Source organism: Ursus arctos, unplaced genomic scaffold (assembly GCF_023065955.2).
Source record: "Ursus arctos isolate Adak ecotype North America unplaced genomic scaffold, UrsArc2.0 scaffold_28, whole genome shotgun sequence".
NCBI lineage: Eukaryota > Metazoa > Chordata > Mammalia > Carnivora > Ursidae > Ursus > Ursus arctos.
In genome coordinates, this window is record NW_026622963.1 from 37,610,900 (window position 1) to 37,634,830 (window position 23,931).

A 23,931-nucleotide genomic window follows, 5' to 3' on the forward strand; every position below is an offset into this window, starting at 1 on the left:
CTAAGCGTTTCATGTTTCTGCCAGTGCTAATGTAAAAGGGTGTGTTCTTTTCACATGCAGGTTTTCTGTGGCCGGTGTTTGTTAAGTCAACTGAGTTTTGTATATTCACCTTGTTCTCTGCAATCGTGCTCTAACTGCTTATTTGTTCCAGGGGTTTTTAATGCTGATCCTTTGGAATTTTCCTAAATCAACAATCATGTCATCTGTGAACAAAGACGGTTTTATTTTTTCCTTCCCAATCTGTATACCTTTTCTTTCCTTTTTTCTTCGCTGTCATTTTTTATTTTGGGGGGGTTTACTACATTAGCCGTGGCATCCTTTTCTTGTTTCATCTTAGAGGGAAAACATCTAGTTTCTAACCACTCAATATGATGTTAACTAGGTTTTTCCTAAACATTCCTCATGTAGTTGAAAAGGCTTCTCCAAATTCCTAGTTTCCTGAGTTGTTGTTTTTAAGTCAAGAATGGGTGTTGAATTTGGCTGATGCTTCTGCATCTATCGAAATGTTCCTATTTTATTAGCCTGTGGATGTGATCACATTAGTGAATTTTCAGATGTTGTCAGCCCCTTACTTGAAATAAATCCCACTTGGTTGTGGGTATAATTCCTTTTACACATTGTTGGATTTAACTTGCCAATATTTTGTGGAGGATTTTTGCAAATACGTTCATAAGAGATGTTAGTCTGTAGTTTTCTTGTCTTTGGTTTGGTTATTAGGGGAGTGCTGGCCTCATAGAATGAGTTAGGAAATATTCCCTCTGTTTCCATTTTCTGGAGGCAACTGCAGAGACTTCATAATAATTTGTTCCTTAAATGTTTGGTAGAATTGACCAGTCAGGGCTTGATGCTCTCCTCGTTGTAAAGTAATTCTTTTGACTCAGGCCTGTGAGATTATCTTTTTCCTTGTGCACATTTGGGAGATTGTGCCTTTCAAGGAATTGGTCCATGTAAGTCATCACATTTGTGAGGAAAGAGAGTTGTCCGTGATATTCCCTAACGCTTTCAATACCTGTGGGTAACTAGTGGCGTCTCTTCTCAGAGAGCCACCACTTGACGTTACACACGACCGTGGCCTTCTGGGAGGCTACCCCCACAGAGGTTTCCAGATGTTGCTGACAGTCCTCTCATGCCTGTATTTCTTTCCATTCTACTGACTCTCGAAATTACTTTTGATGCTGTCTGTTAATAAAAGAGGAAAAACAAGGCCTGGAAGCCAGCCTTTGAAAAGAGACAACCAACCACATAAGTCCCTTCCTAAAGTCCCAAGAGTATGTACTTAGATAGACAACCTAGGAAAAAGGGGATGTCTAGCCATTAGCTCTTTAGCATAAGCCATCTTATCTGCACATCAGGAAAAACAGGTCTTCTGAGACTCGAGCCTGAAACAAAGGGATAATTTCAAGATTGCACTGCACAGTACACAAGTCAGCATTCCAGGAAAACTAGGGGAAAGGACACTTTGCAAGACCGGAGTATAGAAATCCCAAATTAGATATGAAGACTGAACTACAAGACAATTTTTGGTTTACGGCTTTAGTATTTAGGTGTGAGGTGAAGCTGGAATACTTTGTGTGAACGATTTTTTGTGACAATTTTGCAAAAAAAAAAAAAAAAAAAAAAAAAAAAGAATTACAAATTGAGTGCTGGGGCTGATTCGACAGCCCACTTCATACATAACCCTCAATTTCAAAATGTGCTCCTCAAAACGGCTTTATATATAACTTTCTAATACTTTGGAACTTGGGTACAGAAAATTAGATCAGCCACAATCTTTGCTTCATGACACTTTCAGCAATGGTTCACACACGATCTGGCTTTAGTTCTGTCCAGTGTAAGCTTCCTGAATGGACTTACTCTTGGGGTCACCTGGGTGGCTCTGTAGGTTAAGAGTCTGACTCTGGATTTCAGCTGAGGTCTTGATCTCAGAGTCATGGGTTCAAGCCCCACACTGGGCTCCACACAGGGCACAGAGCCTAAACAAAACTGAACTTACTCTCAAGAGTTGGGGGGCTTGGTCACATGGCACCACACCCCTTGCCTCCTCCCTTCTAAGCATACCGGCCTCTCTTCATCCCTACCTGCTTTCTCGTCATCTACATCACACGTACAGGACTCCGACTGTGTCCTCTACTTTGTCGTGTCACTCGGGATCACTAGCTCTGATTACTGTACGACATTCTATCATAAGATTATATCCTCTTTTATTCATCCATTCTTCAGTGGGACTTGGGTTGTTTCTAAGTTTTTGCTTCCTGTAAACAGTGCTATGAAAACTCTTGTTCATGTCTCCTGTTATCTATGTGCAAGTTTTTCTTGGGTATACATTCAGGACTGGAATATCTGGATTACAGGATGTGTGAAAAGTCCAACTTGAAAAGGTAGTACCGGGGGCGCCTGGCTGGTTCAGTCAGAAGAGCAAGTGACTCTTGATCTTGGGGCTGTGAGTTGAGCCCCATGTTGGGCATAGAGATTACTTAAATAAATAAGAACTTCAAAAAAATTAAAAAATGAAAGGAACACCAATCTTGTAAAGGACTGAACCCCTTTTGACTAATAGCAGCAGCCCATCAGAAGTTATGTAGGATTCCTGCGACACTTCATACTGCCAGACTACTTTTAAGTTCTGCCAGTTGAATGGGTATAAAATGGTATGTCGTTGTGGTAATGATTTGCACTAACTTCTCCCAATTTGTAACTCATCTTTGCTCTTTCTTTGAAGCTACTTTAAATAATGTATTAGTGCATAAAACACCTCGTTTTCCCTTAAAATTGAAAAAGCTGATGCACACCGTTGTATTAGTTTCAGGTGCACATTGTAGTGATTTGACCTTTATATACGTTCAAAATGCTCCCGACGATTAAGTGCCGTCACCAACCGCCATCAGAGTTACTGCGGTATTGACTATATCCCTGTGCTGGACTTTTCATTCCTGCAACTTATTTTGTAAGTGGAAGTTTGTACCTCTTTGTCCCCATCACCAGCTTCACCCAGCTCCCCTTTCTGGCAGCCACCAGCTTGCTGTCTGTAGTTAATGTCTGTTTCTGTTTTGTTTGTTCATTTTTTCTATTCCACATACGGGTGAAATCATATGGTATTTGTCTTTCACTTATTTCACGGAGCAACATAACCTCTAGTCCATCCGTGTTGTTGCAAATGGCCAGATTTCATTCCTTTTCCTTATGACTAATGTCCATTGTGTGCCTATGTCCACACCACATCTTTATCTGTTCCTCTACCGATGGACACTTGGGCTGCTTCCGTATCTTGGCTATTGTAGATAATGCCACAATAAACAATGGTGCTGCTCTTACCTGTCTGAATTAGCTTCCGTTTTCCTTAAGTAAATACTCCAAAGTGTAATTGTTGAATCGTATGGTATTTCCATTTTTAATTGAGGCAACCTCCATACGGTTTTCCACAGTGGCGGCACCTGTTTGCATTCCCACCAACTGGGCACGAGGGGACCACGTCCTCACCGACACCTGTTGCTTCTTGTGTTAATTTTAGCCATTCTGACAGGTGTGAGGTGGTATCTCACCGTGGTTTGGATCTGCATTTTCCTGATGAGTGATACGGAGCATCTTTTTATGTGTCTGTTGGGCATCCATAGGTCTTCTTCAGAAAAGTGTCTACTCAGGTCTTCTGCCCATTTTTTAAGTCAGATTTTTTTGGTGTTGAGTGGTAGGAGTTATTTAACTCCTTCTTGGATAGAGCACTTGCAATTATCTTCTCCCATTCAGGAGGCTGCCTTTTCATTTTGTTGATGGCTTCCCTCACTGTGTGAAAGCTTTTTAGTTTGATGTAGTCCCAATTGTTTACTTTTGCTTTTGTTGCCCTTGCTTTGTCAGAGTATAGTTTAAGATCTTTGGGGCTCCAGATTTTAGGATCAGTTATTCTGATTCTATTGGTATATTGATAGGTATTGAATCAAATCTGTAGCTTGCTTTGGGGAGTATGGACATTCTAACAGCATTAATTCTTCAAATCCATGAGCATGGAATACCTTTCCATTCATTTGTATCACCTTCCAATTTCTTCCACCAATGTCTTCTGAGTACGGGTCTTTCACCCCCTTGGTTAAATTTATTCCTAGGTATAAAATACCTCATTTTAATACCAAATTTATCAATAACACTTTAAGTTAATGCTTTGTGTCTTAGGTAGTACCCTATCTAAGGTCAAGGTCAAAGAAGTAGTTATCTTTACCTTTTTTCCCACCAAAGTTTGAAAATTTTGTGTTACATTGAAGACATTAACTTCTGGCATGAGAAAAGAATTTTCACCCTTTCCCACAGAGATAACCAATTGTTTTAGCTCTAATTATCAAATTAACTTTCCCTGATGTGACATGCCACCTCTTACACCAAAGTTCAGTCCGTGCGTGCCTTTTTCCGGGCAATCTGGTCTGTCCCATTGGGAATATGTACATCCCTTAGCTGATACCAAGTTCTTTTAATTAACATGGCTTCATGTGAATGAGTCCTAGCATCTGACAGGACAAGTGCCCACCTCCCTGCCCTTTCTTTTCTAAAACACCCTAGCCCTTTGCTACCTTTTACCTTACACTTTATAATTGCTTTAGCAAGTTCTGGGAGAAAACTGGGTGGGATTTTGATTGGAATTGCTTTGCACAGGTCTATCTGGGGACACATGACATCTTTATATTGTCTTCCTAGCCATTAATGTCTCTCTCCCTGTTTACTGAGATTATTAGTTATTGTCTCTTGATAATACTTTAGAATTTTTTCTTAAAGAGGCCTTCAACATGTACTGTTAATCTTCTAGGTACTTGGGGTCGATACCACTATGAAAGGTGTCTTCTGGTTTTCCAGTTATTACCACTGTAAGGAATGCACCAGGCTTCTCAAAGTTAATGGCACATCTAGCTGCTTAACCACACCCTTTGTTGTGGTACTTTCTCTGGATTAATTTGGATTTTCTCTGAGAACAAACACCTAACATGCAAATATTGAATGTTTCCTCCTTTCTCCTTCTTAGGACTTTCTGTTTTGACTTACTCCATTGAATACAGGAACTCCAACTCAATTTTGAATGCAAGGAGGGGACAGCAGGCAGCCTTTTGTTTCTGACTTTAAAATGGAATGAGTTTCTTCTTTTTGGAAGATGCTTGCTTTTCATTTGTTTGGTTTTACATAAAAACTATCAGCTTAAAGAAATTCCTCCCTGGTTCTAATTTATCAGGAGTTCTCATCATGAATGGGTGTTAAATTCTATTTGGGGCGCCTGGGTGGCTCAGTCGTTAAGCGTCTGCATTTGGCTCAGGTCATGGTCCTGGGATCGAGCCCCGCTTTGGGCTCCCTGCTCGGCAGGAAGCCTGCTTCTCCTACTCCTACTCCCCCTGCTTGTGTTCCCTCTCTCACTGTCTCTGTCAAATAAATAAATAAAATTTAAAAAAAAAGAAAAGAAAAAAGAAAAGAAAAGAAAAGAAAAGAAAAGAAAAAAAATTCTGTTAAATACTTAACCTGAATCTGTTGGGCTAGTGAGAACAGTTTTCTCTTTTTAATCTGTTCATGTAATAAATTAACAGATTACATTTAAACAGATTACATTTACAGATTTTCATGCTAAGCCATCGTTACAAACTAAGATAGAACTTACAAGTAAAGTAGTGGTAAACAAATTTAAACCTAGAAATTTGTATTTTACAATACTGCTTTTTCACCTGTTTTATGTTTCATGTTTAAAAAAGACTGGCTGCCAGATACGTTTGAAAACCACAGGACAAATGGTCTTTCTCATCCACAATCCTCCTGCTGCCATATCTGAATTATGCCCTTTCAGTTTCTCTAATTCTACCAGAAAAAGGAGCTCCTAACCAGATGCTAGCGCAGTGTGACAGGATATAGAGCAGAGCTAGAAAATTCGATATCTAAGTGACAAAGAGCAGTTCTTGGCGTTAAAGAAATGCTGACACCTTCAACTCAAAGGAATCTAAGACTACAATTTATCATCATAAGATCGGTCACAAATAGATGTGAGAACAGCAGGACCTGTACAAAATTAATAAAAGTAGAAAACTAAAGGACCAAAAGTCAAAACGAACTACCAGAAAGAATAGCAGAGAAAAAGTAATACAAGGGAATGTTACGGTTTTCCTTTTTATTTAATCAAAGACTGGTGGATAAACATAAATACAGCACAATTACTTCAGATCATTCTTCATATTGTATACACACAGACCGATGAACGTAATCTGAAAGAAACCTGCAGTCGGCAATGAAATGCATACAGCCTTTCCTTCCCTCGCTCAAAAAAATTTAAAAACACACAAACTTAGAATCTCATCAGCACACACTCTCTTGTGACAAATGATTCAGACATAAATAGTGGGTGCAAAGAAACTATATGCTAACATATGTAGAACCTTTGTTAATGAAAACCCAGAAGCAGCCGCAAGGATGAAGATACATTCAGTGACTGGTAACTAGTTGTGCCCTGAGGGGCGCCATCGACAGAGATCGTGCTGCAGAGAAAAGCTATGTACACACACAATGAGAAAATAAACTGCAAGATCAACGCATGCATGTTTAATACTGGAAAAATCACGGCCCTCCAAAATTTCTCCACGTTTGTTATAAAAGCCCTCTGCACTCAACTAAAATTAAAATGATCTTAAAAGGATAATACTTGTAAAGTTTACTTAAGTCTTTTCAGCCACAGAAACTGCAATGGAAATAAATGTTCAGAGTCATTTTCAAAACAAAAACAAAAATCTATTCTTCTGATGACATGCATGATTAAAAGGTCTATGCAAGATACATTGCTCTACATTCCCAATGACTAGGAAAAAAAACCTCAAGTCAATTTTTAGTTTGCGGATGGTCAAAGGATTTTGTATTCCAGCAGGAGTTCAAATCTTCTGGATCTTTTCACCAACAACTACTGGATTCTCTTTTCTGATTTTCTCAGCAGCATCAGCTTTGTAATTGTAAGAGCAATTGTGCACATCGGAGTAACGGTGCACACCACAGTAAACATTTCCACACCGGCATTCAAACCCTGAAAATGGATCGGTACACACACGTGAGTTGGATGGAAGGTCTGTTAAGTGCTTTAGTATCATTAATGTTAAAAATATCATGTATTTAGGGCAGATGTCTAAAGAATCATTCCAGACAGTTTCAGCACCTAATAACATTTTCACTGTTCACTAGTTGATAGCTGCGTTCCTTATCCCCATGTACAAATAGAGGTTTGTACCACAGCAGATCCTAACTCCTTCTCTGAGCTCAGTCTCTTCACTGTGACATGGCCACACTTCCTACCAAAATCAGGACTGCTACGTTGGATGGAAGACATTTCTCAAATCCACATTCTAAACGCGAAAATGAGCACACTGTCAGAAGGCAACCTTAAAATTTAGCTAAGAAAGGTGTCACAAGATCTGTTAAGAAACAGCACAGTATCTCCACTGGCTTCCCAGGGGGACCTCCAGTGCAGAGGTGACCGAGTTCCTGCTGGCTGAGGAAGTGCAGGGTCTGGAGTCCGGCGCCTAAACGTGAATCGCTTACTCATGTAGGCAGATTACTTAGCTTCTCTGAGCCTCAGTTTCTGCATCTGTAATTTTGGAATAATAAATTACTGTAGGGATAAAATGAGGAATGTTTTAAGTGCTTAACATTTAGTTACCATGCAATAAATGCTATTTATTTTAGGGAAATGCCCAAAGAGTTGAAGCCAGAAGAGATACGGAGTGTGCAGAGTCTGTATCAAACCGGTCCTGCTTCCCCAAATTAAGGTTTTACGGCAGGATGGAACTGCTGGCAATGGAGCAGAGGAGGCAGTATCTTGAACGCTCACACCTGATGGAGGCGCTCTCTACCACATTCTGTTTTTTGCTTCGGAAACATTCTGTAGCTTCGTGACAAGGAATGGCAAATGAAGCCAACAGCAACACCAGGCCGACAGGCTGGAAGAGACGAAGTTACTAAGTCTCAGCCCTCCAATCACGAAGTCTGAGAGTTTCTGAGATGTAAAAGACTGTATTTGGTACCAAAAATGCGTATTTTAAAATACCTGATTTGTTCATGCTTGTATTCTTTAAATAAACACATCTGCCAAAGTATGGGCCGGTCTTAAACACCTTTGACACCAGACTGTACTCCACTTTCCACCTTCTCTACAACCTGTTCCTTTGCCAGAGAAACCTTCCTGAGATCCTGAAAATCTCATCTACTCTCCTCAGCTCCAAAGTCAAATTTTTGTGGAGTATTCAGCACAATGCCAGGCACACAACAAATAATACACGGTAATTCTTTCCAGCTGCGCTGCTCCCCGCCGTTGGGCCCAGCACACGGCAGCAGCCTTCTCTGGACCCCTGTCTGCCGCGGCAGCCGACTCCCCTCTCCACAGGTCGCGTGCTACAGCCGCCCTTCCCAGCTGGGGCCCCTCAACGCACCCCATTCTTTCCTTTCTCCGACCTTTTGTTCAAGCTAGTCTTTCTGCCTGAAATGGCCCTATTTCCATCTGTTCTAAGCCCTACTCATCTTTCAAGACCCAGCTGAAACACGCTGCCTCCATGATACTCTCCATGATGGGCCTCTGCTCCCCTTCTTTTATATGAATTAACTAGGACACCTGTCCCTGAACTTCCAAAGGCATCCATTGACTGCACTCAATCTACTTTATTTGCTAAACACCCAAACACTATTTCTAATACTTTTTTCTTCCTCTCTTAGTAGCAATACTAGCAGCTCTGTAGCAGTCATGTGGCGGCGCGGGGCTGACACCTCACAAGGGCCAACTCACTGCGCCCTCACGACCACCACCATCAGCCATTCTACACAGAGAAAGCACCTCTCGGCCTGCCAAGTACTTAAGTACTCCCCTGCCTCTGCAACTTCTGGCTCTGCCACGGCAGGAGCCACGCCTTTCACAGCACCTGGCACCGTGACCCGACCTGTCTCATGCTCTCAAACCCAGCTGGAATGAATTTTTAAAAGAAAATCTATTCATTCCACTTCCAGGTGTATAATTAAAGCTACTTTAAGAAAATTCAGATGCTGAAGTGTATCCAGTATTAACTCTCATGGGAACAAAAAGGAGCTCCATTGAAGCCAGGAACAGTAAGCCATGCGTTATTTTAAAAAACAATCAAGTTTAAACCATTGGATTTAGGCCCTTACCAGTAAGTCCCACTTTCTTCCTGCACATGAAACAGCGATTCTTTTTTTGTTTTGGTTTTTCAAGAGACTTGCTTTGCTCTTCAGATGGCTGCTGTGCCGTATCTGATACTGAAGCTGATAGAGACAGGAAGGCGGTAAAATGTACTCAGTAAGACTTTAATACTGGGTGGTGGCTGTCCCCCCCCCCCCCCACAGTGCTCTGTTACTGGGAGGATAACTGAGGAGTCTGTTAGCATGGAAAGATGCTTATATTCAGTTACAAAGTAGACTACATAAGACACCCTTTTCATTAAATGTTTGTACCTATGTTGTGTATCTCTACGTACGCACGCACGCACACACACACACAGGAACTCTAGAATATATATTGGTATGTTAACATGACTCTAGGTCTAGTGCCCTACTCCCTATCTTTTCTAGTAATTATGTATGTGACCCTCACGCAAATACTAGTTGGGTATTCTAAGGGAATGTGTAGAAAATGGCCACATGTCAACTTTGAAATATTGCTGGGGTCAGAACTATGTAGATTTCTCAGAGAACAAGGACAAAAAGGGCTGAAACCAAGATTAGGTGGAACACTATGTTTAAAATTCTGAGAATGTTTCACATAACACGTCTAAAATGTTAGGAAGATAAATTTATTAGAATGTTATAATTAGGATAATAAATTGACACGTGTAAGTAGCAAAGCCAAGGCCAGCTGCACCAAGATTCAGTCAAATCACTGTGCCTACACCTGAACCAACGTGACCATCCTGTCCCTAGTCCCCTGACCCCTCCTGGACGTGGTCACCGGAGTCAGAGTCTGTCACATGACCCAGCACACAGGACGCCTCGCTCTGAAGCGGTGACATTCCGCAGCCAAGTTCTCAGCCTCTCGGAGTTTCTCGGCATCCGGTCCTCAAGGACTCTCCTGCTCAACCACTGAGGCGCCGGCCCTCTGCTCACACCATTTACAAGCCATCTGAAGCACACAGTCTTCTAGTCTCTGGGCTCCTGTCAACAGCCTTTCTGTGTGGAATGTCTTCCCACGCCCCTCCTGTCCCACTCTTTCCCTGGCTTACTCAAATTGGTTTTTCTTGTTTAAGCTTTATACTGTCAACTCTTACTCCATCCTCTACCCAACAACTTAGAACAGGAACCTTCCTATGCGCCCCTAGTACGGCCCACACTATTACAGTGGCCTGTCTTCCCCCCGCTTAGCAGTGAGCTCCTCCAGGGCCGGAGCTTGTCCTCGCCACTCCTGCCACAGCGCCTGCCTGCCCTAGCTCCCCTGACCACAGGGCAGGCGCCCCACAAAACCTGCTCAGCTGCATTCCTGAATGGCTCACCCACTGCAGTCATGTGGCCCGGTAAGTAAGCCCACCGAGGACGGGTGGTATCTTACTTCCCATCTGAATCTCCAGCACCCGTCACAGTGAACCATACATAGCAGATGCTCAAGCATTTGCTGTAATGGATTCTAACCTGCTTATGTTAATTATATTACCTCCCATCTTAACAAAATATGACAAAGACAAAACACCACAAACTAACAAGCAAATACGCACGGATGAACAACTCTGTAACTTATCACTCCACCCAGACGTTCTGACACCAGATAGGAGATAGCTGTGCTAACACAAGCATTTTATAAACATCTTAAACAGATCATGGACACATAAAACCTTTCATTATTAATGAATAAATACCCTCAGAATGTGAACGCCATGAGGGTAGGGGCTGAATGTCTTGCTTACCTGTTTTATCCAGAGCCCCTAGAACAGTATCAAGTAATGTTTTGCTATGTGTAAAGAGCTCAAAAATAGTTTAACGAGCCATCGGAAAAGAATCTCTTTATTGTCTTTGAAATCTACAAGCCATAATATCTAACCTGTTCTCGCAAGAGATATTCCCATAAGCTTGTATGAACAATGCCTAAACAGCAGTAACAGCACTACTCCAAGAAAACTTATTCAACAAAACCGGCTGAATGACTGAGGCACAAACTGGAATCTGGAAAGGAGGGGAGTGAAAAATACGTCTGCTGCCACACACACACACATGCTAGCATACACAAATCTCAGTGAAGATATTTCATAGTATCGGCCCTAATGATCTGTCCGCGGCAGACGCAGAACCTTCAGAGTCAAGGAGCCACAGGCAGCCCGAGAGCTTATGAGCGAGGGCTAGCATCTAAGGCTGATCGCGGTCCACTAATGTTCCCAAGAGACTAAGGTGACCTTCGCTTCCCTCAAACTACTGACTGAATTTAAACATTCACCAAATCAGTTCCTGGGCAAGATGATTTAGTGTTGTGTAAATGCCCAGGATTCCTGGAAATTACCCATTTCCTTGTATGTGAGATTTAAGACCAAAGCATGCCTTATCAAACCCTTACTTATGTAAAAGGACACAATTCCATCTTTTAAAAGGGCCATAAACATATTGAACATGAAGCCAAAATAAGAAGTGTCCTCAGAACGAGGCAGTTTCTCACAGTGTGACAGGAGAACTGGACACCAGGTCAGCTGCTAGTTAATGACGGAGAACAGGCAGCCGCCTAAGTTCTATCTGCTGGTCTTCAAGGTCTGTTTGGGAGGCCTAGGCATGAAGGCTGGGAAGTACATTTAATTTTTTAATGGGAAACTAGACAAAGTTTACTGGCCAGTAATTTTAAGATACTTCACAAGCCCTCTGCTCTGGGTCCTGTTAAAAAAGTACACAACTGTAAGTATATAAACTATTTAGCATTACCTCTGTTACCTCTGTCTGGAAGCATATCAACACACATAATGAATACTAACAGGCAACCCAGGAGGCATCTGACAGCAGACACAATTCCCACATCATGTAACGTGCATGCCTTCCTCACACAGCAGGACCAGTCCCTGCCTTGGGGGTCAGACGAAGCTTGGTGCTCGGTGGGTTCTGCTCACCACTAATGCCCAGTGCCAACACCAAGCAGCTGCCTCAACAGACACTTACTGAATGAACAGACACTTTTCCAATGACCTACTGGGAGAACATTCATTTTCCTTCTCCTACTTCATTTTATGCAAAATGAGGGGCTGAACCAAATGATCTTTAAGTAACTCTTAGCTCAAAAATTCTTTACAAAATGAGAATATTTTAAATACTCAAGGGAAAAATAAGCCTTATAGTATAGCAGGGTCCAAAAAAATATACCAAGCCATAGATTTACTTTTATATTTTCCAGCCACTGTGTTAAAAAGCATAAGAAAGGCAAAGTTAATATATATTATCATTAAAAATGGAATCAGTATTTAAATATGAGATATGAGACATTTCTCATTTTTTTTTTTAAAGATTTTATTTGTTTATTTGGCAGAGAAAGAAACAGCCAGCGAGAGAGGGAACACAGGCAGGGGGAGTGGGAGAGGAAGAAGCAGGCTCCCAGCGGAGGAGCCTGATGCGGGGCTCGATCGCCGGGATCACGCCCTGAGCCGAAGGCAGACGCTTAACGACTGAGCCACCCAGGTGCCCTGTCATCTTTTTGATACTCAGTCTTTGAAACCTGTGCATACATTACACTTAGTGTAACTAGCAAACAAATATGTACTAAACTACCTAATTTCAGACCAGCCACATCTCAAGTGCTCAACAGCTACCCAAGACCAGCAGCCACCTTTCTGGACAGAGCAGCTCTGTGCAGGAGAGCAGTTTCTATCAGTGGCTATCTGGGGGCAAAGAAGTGTGACATCAATCTTCTTAAAACACAACTTTGTGTTAACCTCCAAAAAAAAAAAACCAAAAAAAGCAACCGGCCTTCACAAGGCTCTCTCCCTTAACCATCAGTTAGAACCCAGTACTTCAGGTATCTTCCATGACTTGCTTTAAACAACCTTCTTGGCTTTTGTTCCAACACAGCCTTGCTGGAATGGCCCCTCCAGCAAGTGCTGCTCCCATTGCCCCCAAGGGCATGCGTCCTGCTCCCGCAGAGAGCTCTCTTCACCACACCTGCCTCCCGTATAAATGAACCACACAACCTGAGGACTTTGTGCCTGGCTTCTTGTACTCTGCATGTTTTCAAAGTTCACCCCTACCATGGCAGGTATAAGAACTTCGATTCCTCTCTGGGCTGAGGAATACTCTGGGGTATGGACAGCCCACATCTCGTGTATCCAGGCACCTGCCGATGGCCATCTGGGTCATTTCCACATTTTGGTAACTATGAACAATGCTGCTGTGAACACTCTTACACATGTTTTCTGTGTGGACACGTTTTCAATCCCCTGGGAATTAGGAATGGAATTTCTGGGTCAAACGGGTAACTCTCTGACTTTCTGAATTAAATGTGTAACTGCCAAACTGTTTCCCAAAGTGGCTGCACCACTGTATGTCCCCAACAACCATGTATTAGGGTTCTAATTTCTCCATACCCTTCACACTTGGTCATTTGCATATCTTCTTTGGAAAAAATGTCTACTCAAATCCTTTTGCCCTTTAAAACACTGGTCTTTCTATTGTGGAATTGTAACATTCTTTATATACTCTTATCAGAGACACGATTCGCACGTACCTCTCCCACTCTGTGGACTAACCGTTTTGCGCTGATAGTGTCCCCTTGAAGCAAACAGGTTTCAGTGTGTCTGTTTTCCTCTGGTCGCTTGTGCTCCAGGCGCCCCACTTAAGGAGGCGCTGCCTAAGCCAAGGTCATGAAGACTTAGGCCTGTTTTTCTTTTAAACATTTTACAGTTTTGGCTCCTCTATTCTAGTATTTTGCAGTAAACTTTTGTATAAGGTGTGAGGCAGAGATTCAGTTTTACTCTTTTAACTGTCCAGCATCATCTGCTGAAGCCTACACCTCCCCTACTGGACCATCTTGGCACATGTGCTGAAAATCAACTGCCCGTGACTGTCAGCCTATTTCTGGACGCCGGTCCTGCCCCCTCGATCCACAGGAGTGTCCTCACGCCTGCACCTGCAGTCTTGGTTACTTCAGCCTGGGGTCAGGTTTGAAACTGGGAATTGTTAGTCTTCCTCCAGATCTGTTCTACTTTTTCCAAGACTGTCTGGCTATTCTAACCCAGCCTTTAAAATCAGAAGAAGTCTTTGATTTTTAATCCAGATAGCTTTCTCAAATCAGTCTAATGGGACTGTTCCTCTCGGAGTGCTCTGAGCCACCGAGCTGTCCACTCAACTCTGTATGAAGTCAGGATCCCTTAGAGTTGGAGTCTGAGAAATCTAGTTCACTGTGTCAACGCCGGTGGCAACCCCTACCATTCTGACAATAACTCAGTCCTCCTAGAATGCGTCACTGATAAAGGGCTCAGCACATCATCTCATGCTACTGTTGGAAAGCTTCACCGTTCTCTCTTAGCCTAAGCCTCCTGTAACTGCCACATCTCTGTGGCATTGAACAGACTAAGAATATGCTTTGTGGTGTATAAGACCCATTTCACCTCCATTATTTCACTGGCTTCTAGCACCCTGTAAGGTGGATGTGGCTATTACTTATTCTCCTTTAAAAGTAATAATAAGGCTCAGAGAAGTAGGGTGTCAACATATGAAAACAGAACCTCTGGGGCGCCTGGGTGGCTCAGTCGGTGAAGCACCTGACTTCAGCTCAGGCTCAGCTCCTGGGATGGAGCCCCAGGTCAGGCTCCCTACTAAGCGGGGAGTCTGCTTCTCCCTCTCCTCCCTGCTCATGCTCTCTATTGCTATCTCTCTCTAATAAATAAAATCTTTAAAAAACAAAAAGGAGGGGAGGGAGGGAGGGAGAGGGAGGGAGAAAATAGAACCTCTGATGCAAATTCCATTTCTTTTTACTAAGGTCCAGGATCTGAGGGACTGAGAGGTTAACCAAAGTGAAGCATACTGTGCAGTAAGGCAATCAAATATGACGGTGTAAAGTGCTCCAAAACACTTTAAAAAAAATGCTTCTAAAACTAACTTTTGTGGACTGAAAATCTGACATTCCTAAGCAAGATATGTGAGGTATAATTATATGAGAAACATGCTGTAATATGTTAAATTCTCATTTAAAGAGGAGAAAAATTCTTCAGAGCCATGAGGACAGAATGAAAGCAGCACTACCCACCTGGTGGCAACACAGCCTAATCATAAGCAGAATACCTACAGGGAATGAAGCTGTTTCAAGGACACTAATCTGAAAACTCCAAAAAAGAATGTTAGGAAATGCTGGCTAGATGCACGGCTGCTACTCACGGACCCTCGTCCATCTGGGATGATCTTCCCATCTAATCAACTTCCCTGAGGGATGCAAATGGAGGAATACAGAAAAAAGGAGGTGTCTGGCCGGTAACCAAAGCAGACCACCCCACCCTGGCAATGGCGGGGCTGCGCATCCCAGTCTAGCGAGCAGTACAGCTGTCCGGGGATAGAATACTGGCCTAGAGTCAGGTGCCTGGATTCCAGGTCCAGTTCAAATGACCACAGGACTCAAGCCCAAGATTTCTTCTCTGTCAATGTTTGTCCTTCCACCAAACAGATGGAAAAAAACACTCTCTGCGTTTGTTTCTACCCAACAGGGAAATCACAAGTACATTTATGTTAGGAGTGTCTGTACACACACACACACACACACACACACACGCACTCATTACTGCCCCCCACCCCGAGAATTCACTTTATGCCACTTCACTTTTATGAACCTACATTAGCACCTGTTTTTGCTAACAGAAGGATATCGGTCAAAGAGAATTTTCACTTTTATGAAATGGTAATTGCTTCTTTATACCATTTTAGTTTATAAAACGTTTCACCAAAATGCTCTAGTTTTGGATAGCAGAGAAACCTATATTTGTGTACATGTTTATAATAAAAGAAGACATTCTTAATTCAACAGCATAAGCAAGACCTTTTTAAAAACAAGGCTGTTAAGAGATTTTATGCACTGAGAATGAATCCTTTCAAACTTAGATGAAACTTATACCAGGTTTTTCAAAGATTCGGCAATGCTAAAATAATGAATGCTAAGTTTTTAAGAGGTACTTATAAGCCAATACTGGTTTAACCTTAAAAGTCATTGAAATCATACATGAACAAAGGAGTCTATAAATTTTTAAAACCCCTTACGATTTCTCCTAATACAGCTTCAAGACCACCTTCTGCATTCCTGTCCTCAGGGCTGGGTGCAGAAAACCACCCTGTTCTCCATACCCTGAACGGTATAAAAGCACTTTACACAGTCACGGGGGACCAACCTCTCGTCACCCTTTGTCAGACTCGTACAGTAATTGCTACCATATCCTTAAGCAGCACACATTTTGTTCATGACCAACATTCTAAACTTTGTTCCACTGTGAGACTTAACATCTTCATGATTAGTAGCCTGTTTTCATTTTTTCCTTAACTTAGCTCTTTCCAAACTGCTAAGCAACCCTTGCTTCTAGAAACTCTCCGACGTGGGCACCTGTGGGTTGAAATTAACCAGGGCCCAGCTGACTTTTTCTTCCTTTGCTGACTCCTCCTCCAACCTGCTCCTCCTAATTTTAGCTCCTCATTATTCAACGCGTGCCAAGGACTTCCAAATTGCAGACATAATACTCATCACACATCTGAATACCAATTATCTATCGACAACCTCCAACAGAGCTAATTCTGAAATGTGATCACGTCCAACTTACTGCGCGTGCATCCCGTCTGGCCACACCATCTCTGAGACCCCTGTCTAAAGCAGCCGGTCACTGCCACCGTCACAAAACCGAAAGCTTTTCCACCCTTCTCCTACTTCCCACACCCCAGGGATAACTAAATCTTAGGAATTTTTCTATTTCTGCCCTTCCTTAAATTTTTCTATTTAAAGAAAAAATAAAAACTTTTCACCTACAATATTTATTAATTTACAATAATATGCTGCATGGAAGAGAATGCTGATGTTGGCCAGACAGTACATTTTCCTGCGAAAGCAAAATCTACAAACAGGCAAATTATGCTAATCATTTCCTGGGCATGAACTCAGAGCAAGGGGAACTAGCCAGCTCAGCCACATTTAAACTTCAGCTAACATTACCAGATCCATCTGTCGCTACCGCACAAACACCACGTTCGATGGAAGGTCTCTTCGCTAAGTCATGTGCAGGCTCGGCCGTGGGCTTACCTTTCCGGAGCGTCCTTCTCCAGTGAGCCATCATCTCCACACAAGCACACGCTATCTTCCAGCCTCCTCAACGTCTCTCTACCATCTCTGCCCACCGAGAAAGCCTCCCTACATCATTCTGACCCACATGACAGGGATGGAAAGAGTGTGGGCAAGAACGAGAGGCACCGTGCTGTCAAGACAAGAAACTGAACGTAACGGCTATCCTTGCAGCCACACACGGGGAGAGAGGGACGACTGCCAGTCAAGTCAAACAGTCTCTCTAACAACGGAGTCAAAGGACAAGAGACCCCTCCTGGGCCACAGCCGCTTGCAGGGGAAATACTATTTAGGTTAAGTTGGTAAAAATAACAGCAAAAGAGAACAGTATGACATAATACCACTACTCATTCACTTCATTCTCAAACTAAACAAATTTACAATTTCCTACATTTACGTGGATGACATAATCATCTATCAGTGGGAAGCGGCTCCCAACATGTCAGTTCATTAAATACCTGAAGATATAAAATATTCTGCTCATAAAGAAAATAAATACAAAAATATATTTTGGGCAGGCAATTTAAAAGAACCCACGCCCCGAGGCCCGTGCCCGGCCTGTGACCCTCTGCCACTAATGGAGCTCGAGAAGGGAGCCGGCTCGTGTGCAAACCTTGCAGGTCTTCTGTTTCAGGTCCTGCTTTGTCCACAGATGTACTGTCCACTTGGGAAGACGCTACAGATTCTGATAAAAGTGACTGATTTGATACAGGGCTAGAAAAGCAAAAATACATACATTTACAAAATGATCTCCATGCAGGAACAGTAACTAGTGACATACTAAGCACGAGTTCAACACAGCTAAGCACATCGTTAGGACAAGAGTACTGTTCTGTAACTTCTGCATTAACCAGAGCGCCATGAAACCAGAGGCCGGTGTGGCCCAGAAGTCCCTGGCGCTAGCGATAAGAGCAGCAGGCAGTGGCCTCGATGCATGAACTCAGCCCACGAGCACTAGCGCAGCCATGCCTGGCTTTAGGAGCCCGGGTACAACGCTGGAAAGGACGCGCTGGCGCGGTGCAACGGGGTGTCTCCGATGACGAACTGGGGGAAGGACTTCAGTAGAAACGTCATCCTTGTTTCCTAACGGCAGGACAAGTGAAGCAAGTATTTCTGCGTTTTCAGGCTTCTACACGGCGGGGCTTCACAGTGAGAATGGAAAGTGAGGGCACGGCCAGAACAGGGGGAGCGCAGGGCAACGGCAGAGAGCGGAGAGCCAAGAGGAGCCTGCAGCACAGGCACAGGCCCCCATTAGAAGAACCCAGCATCTGAATTCAGAAGGACTTCAGGGGCGGGATGTTATCAGGAGAAATAAAGGAAAGGCTGTTTCAAAAGAAATGGGAACTTAAAAGACACCTTCCCCGCTCCTCCCCAATGTAAACACAAGAAGCCTCTTCTAACTAGTCAGCAGGGAGACAGATACAGGGTTAGGCCAGTTAACCCTGAAGTGACCTGACCTCCGTCTCCTTCACAGCACTGATAAGACAGAGAACACGTGCTTGCTTCCTCTTGCACTAGCTTCCCAACCGCCACTCAGAGCGCGGCTTACCTGGGCTGCGCGGATGCAGACGAGGAGTCTAGCGGTGACTGAGCGTCTGGGACACTGCCGTCTGTGCACTGGACGGGTAAAGATTCAGACAGACTACTGACAGAAGCTGCTGCAACAGAACCACAGTTCATATTAGGGACTCTGCTCTGGGCACACCAACACCTTGTCTAAAATAGAGAACACCTACAGGGGAAATAGAGTAGACAAATCTTGTCTTACAACACGTATAATATGCTGCTTCATTACTTTTATTTGAAAAATTTCAGTAATTATCCAGTGGGAAAAAGGTAATTTGAACCAAGAAAGAAACCACACACCAACTAAACTGTATATACTAATAAACTGAACCCCTACTTCTCAGGACTGCAGGTCACTCGCACGCTCGAATTCATACACATCTTGCAAGTACTAGTGCACAACCAAGGTATTTGACACAAAAGATGGGGCAGTTAAGGCAAATATAAGTTCAGAACTGAAATCTGTGCTCAGCACATAGGGTTATTCTTTTCCCTATTCTTCACAAGGCAGAAATGTAGGTGGTGATTTAATGAAAACACAATTTATATTCATTTCATCTTGGCCTTGAGAAAATTTGGAGAAATTCTGATTAAGTGGCTCTAGCTTTTGGCTTGAACACGAAGCAACAACGAGAAAGCCCCCCACGCAGAATTCTGCATGAACTAAGTAACAGCCTTCACTGACGGCTACAGCTCTGTGAAGCCCACAGTCAGAATCCTCCTGATGCTTGCAATACAACCACTGACACAAAAACCCACCTCCACAACCCAAAAGAATCCTCGGACACACAGAACGCACCCAGATACCCCTTACTCTCAGTCACACTGCTGCACCTGTCTTCCCTCTCTCTAAAGTCAGCTGTGACCAACTGTAACCCACTCTCTCCTTCTGCAACTATCTCGATTTCAAAAGTCATCCCAGATAAAATAACCAAGGTCCTCATGACCCTCCCTCCTTTACACCTGACTTACCCAGATACCTGCATATACTCGGAGTATGCCTGTGTTTTCATAAGAGAACAGAGTCCTGTAGCACAGCAAGTAAGGCTGTGGAATGCATTTGCTCTGGTTATTTTCAATGGGTAAGGATACCACTGATAATGAAGACATGCAAGGAGGAATTCTCCCGACAAGAACGCAGTTATATAAGCACAATGTGAGAGTAGGAGAAAGTATCCGGTGCACCGTGCTATCCAAATCTATCTCAATGATGAATACTGCTGGGTTTTGACAGAATTACTTACCAGGTGGGCTTATTCTACCATTACTACTGTTCTGTCTTTGAAGATGTTCTTTATAGCATACTGAACACATGCCATTTGTACGAGGGTTTCCATAAAATCCGCAGCCAGTGGAACAAAGCATAGGCACTTGGCTGTGATTAGTTTCTTGAGCCATGTTCCTCTGTTGCACACCTGAAATTTACACAGAATTAGTAATGAACTCAGACACAACTACAGCCACACATTATCCACATTTGCTTTATGTAATAACAAAAGAAACCTCACATACACCCCTGCCCTAAATCATTCTATATACCTGTCTCAAGACCTAGGGCTAAGGTAGAGAGAAAAAATAATGACCAAAAGATACAAAATGAACTTTTATTTCCAACCTTCTCGACACAAGAAGGTCTGTACTGGCTCAGAAAATGTAAACAACTCTACGGATAGGTCTGTTCTGAAGACTCCACATCACCAGCACGTTAAGGAAAACCCTTTAAGGCTAGTTCAGTTTGGACTCTTAACAATAAGAAATACATTATATGTTTTGCTACATGTTATACTATTAATTTCTAAGCATTAGCACTTTTGCTCGAAGTTCACTGAGCATACTTGTATAATTTATTCTGTTTAAAAAGCGTTTTACAGAATACCAGTGCTGGTGAAGACAGGAGGAAATGGGCAGAATGTGGAGGAAATGAGGAACTGGCCCAATCTTTCTGGCAAACAATTTAGCAATTCACTGTAAGAGCCTTACAAAACTGCCCTCAGAACCAGTCACTCCCCTTCAGGGTCTTCAACAATACCTAGGGTATAATCAGAAAAAAGACCAACACACACAAGGGCTATGCTCCCCAGCACTATTTATAATGTTGGTAAATTACAAATACATGCTCAACATCAGGAGAATGTTTTTCAAAAGTTATGAGTTATTAAAACATTTCAGTAGAATTTTTGGCAGAGGAGAATGTTGATAACAAATGAAAAGACACAACATGAAATGTATATATGATATGTTGTCAATTTGGACAAAAAGAGAATCTACAATCATCAATTAGGACCGGAAAGAATGTATCCAAGGACGGCAAAGCTAATGGTACTTTCTGATTTGTACATTTTTTTGAACTTTTAAAATCCTCTTAAATGAAGGTAGAACTTGTCTAATTGGGAATGAAATATTTATTAAGTGTTTAAGATGGAAGAGCGGCCATGACACAGGGCTGTCTGGAAACCACACGCAGGCAGCCATCAATCACAGCAGATGGAAGAGCCCTGGGTGCCGTTTCTCCCACAGAGTGAGGGATCCTTTGGCATGAATAACATGACAGAAGGTAATACCACACTATTAAAAAAAAAACTCAAAACCCTCCCAAATGAAATGAAGGTTACTCCAAAATGGGTGTGTTATGAGTCTACGCAAAAACCCTAAGAGATAAGAACCACCAAAGGAGGACAAGGTTTTGCCACTTAAGTTGCCCTGAATTGATCAACAATGAAGGAAAGGATTCAATGTTTATCACTGGCAGGGATTTTCTTTACCTAAATTGTTTGAAAAGACTGTTGGGGGAAGGAGTGTACTTAAGGCAAATTTTAGAACCAAGAACAGTAATGCATTTAATAGGATTACAAAACAAGGCAGCAGGTTTTGCATTTGCCTTTAAAAAGGACTATCCTAAAAGTACTGAGAATATTTAAACCTTTCGCCTGGGAATACAATTTGGCATTTTGACAAACCTCTTTCTTACTCCATGATGGCAAATCACTTCAGAATCCAATCTCTCTGTACGGGGCTACTTTGGTAGTTCTATAAATATACATATCAAATGAAAAAAAAATAAGAAAGATGGGATAGAAAAGCTAATGGCAAACATTCTGTGGGGCTTTGTGGCCTCTGTTCCCGGGGGACAGTGTGTTTGTCTGGTGTTGGTTATCAGGGTAACTGCTCAGGGTCATGCATGTAGCTAGTAAGTGGTGGAGCTTGGACTCAGTCCAGCCAGTCTGGCTCAAAGCTCTTGTTCTAAATCAGTGTTTCTCAAAGTGTGCTTCCGTGGACCCCTAGGGAGGTCAGAACCGTTTCCATACGAACGTTAACTAGCTATTTGTCCCTTTCACCGTGTTGCCATGTGCACTAGTGGTCACGCTCCCAGAGCCCCATCAAGGGCCAAATCAGGAGAGTGGCCCCAGTACTAGCTGTAAGCCCCCCACTACATTCTCACAGCAACACAACTAACTTTATTAAACCGTGACCCTGAACACAAGTCTTAGTGATACTTTGGGTGACTCTGGAAAGTCTGCACAGTGCTCCTGCTGCATACAGAAGCGTGAAGACGGCGGGATGCAGAGACACTTGCCCAGCTGCTCAAGCTGCAAGCGGCTCCAGTCACCTTTTTCATGGAAGAGGTTTTTTATTTCAAGGAACAACTGGCAAAGCGTGGTTATTTAGACTTGCATATACTGCAGACATTTTCTCAAAAATGAACAAAGTGAGCCTGTCACTTCAAGAAAAATAACAGTATTTATTGCCAAGGACCACATTCTAACCAAAAAAAGCTTCACAAGTATCTCCAATTTTTAGAGTTTCTGATAAGATCAGTAGTGATATTAATGACATGTTTGTGGTTGGTACTATATCAACATCTGGAAGATCTGTGTAAGTCAGAGAACCAGTATTTTCCAGTGACAAACGTATGATGGCACAAAATGATTCATCAACCAGGATCCATTCAAAGTCAAAGACCAATGAATTTTCAAGTAATGGGATGAAAGTTTTTATATACAGTTTGAGATTCTAGACTGCAACTAACCCTTTAAGAATCTCCAAATTGCCAAGTTTTGGTTATCTGAAAAGGTTAAAACATTCCCTCCTTTTCCAATGACCTATCTGTATGATACCAGTTTTTCTTTTTAACACTGTAACAGATTAAATGCAGAGCCAACTATGAGAATCTTGCTGTTTGCAAAAATGTCTAACAATGCCACTTTTCTCACTAAACCTTTTTGGTGGTGATGGCAGGGGTAAGGGAAGGGATGGTTATTTTTAATAAAATATTTTTAAAAATTAGTATTTTGCCGTTTTTCTCAGCTTTAATTTGTAATAGGATATTTCTACATATAACACCCATAAATCAAAGTTCTTCAGGGTCCCCAGTAATTTTAGAGAATATGAAAGTCCTGAAACCAAAAATTTTAAGAATCCACTGCTGTAAACCATGCATTCCCAGTGTAGACGGTATCACCTCAAGGGGACAAACACCAACTCTTTGGGGGAAGGAGGCACACAAAATACCTCACTCTCTATGTATAAAACACAGATATACATGGAATACATAAATAGTGTGGAGATACATATATATATATATATATATCCATAAATACAGTATATCCATGGAATTAAAATTTCATGGAGGTGGAGGCCAATCAGGAAAAAACTATTTTAAAAAGGCTTTTGTCAGGGAGGAAATTAAAAAAAGAGAGCTTGAGAAACACTGTTCTAAATCACCATTATCCTGTGTTGCCCATTAATGACATGACAATGGTACTGAGAAGGTGGGAATTGAAGGGACCTTCTCAGGTGGCACAGATAAACCTTCAGCATCTGGCTAGCAGTCACAAGCACCCAGAAAAGGGAAATATTCTAGTTCTTTAAAACTTGAATAGTCACAGATTAGAATACAACCACCAAACTTTTATTCATAACTGCTCCTGAACAAAATTCAAAAACATGCAGCACTAGCAACTTCCCCAAGCCAAACTGCTCTGCACAGCAGCAAAGTCATAATGATTCTCATAAGTTGAGCTTTCTTATTAAAAACAAAACAAAACAAATCTATTATTTTGGCAGGTAAAAAGCACAAAGGATTTCACAAGCTATTAAAAAAAAAAAAGACA

At 42.3% G+C, this 23,931-nt stretch overlaps 1 protein-coding gene across 10 annotated transcripts in view; it reads right to left on the bottom strand.

Moving 5' to 3' along the window:
• Window positions 1-6,106: 6,106 nt before the first annotated feature.
• Window positions 6,107-23,931, bottom strand: part of ZFAND6 (zinc finger AN1-type containing 6) — a 68,184-nt gene continuing 50,359 nt past the window's right edge. For 6 of the 10 annotated variants that reach the window (XM_026510604.4, XM_044388454.3, XM_048220366.2 and 3 more), the window contains 5 exons: window positions 20,065-20,235; window positions 18,804-18,912; window positions 17,868-17,968; window positions 9,148-9,261; window positions 6,107-7,021 (listed from right to left, as the gene is read on the bottom strand). In XM_026510604.4, coding sequence (XP_026366389.1) covers window positions 6,873-7,021; window positions 9,148-9,261; window positions 17,868-17,968; window positions 18,804-18,912; window positions 20,065-20,218 — 627 coding nt within the window. In that variant the 5' untranslated portion in view covers window positions 20,219-20,235 and the 3' untranslated portion in view covers window positions 6,107-6,872. The remainder of the gene's footprint in view (window positions 7,022-9,147; window positions 9,262-17,867; window positions 17,969-18,803; window positions 18,913-20,064; window positions 20,236-23,931) is intronic. The other 4 variants (XM_048220376.2, XM_048220381.2, XM_048220377.2 and 1 more) reach the window with 1 other exon arrangement.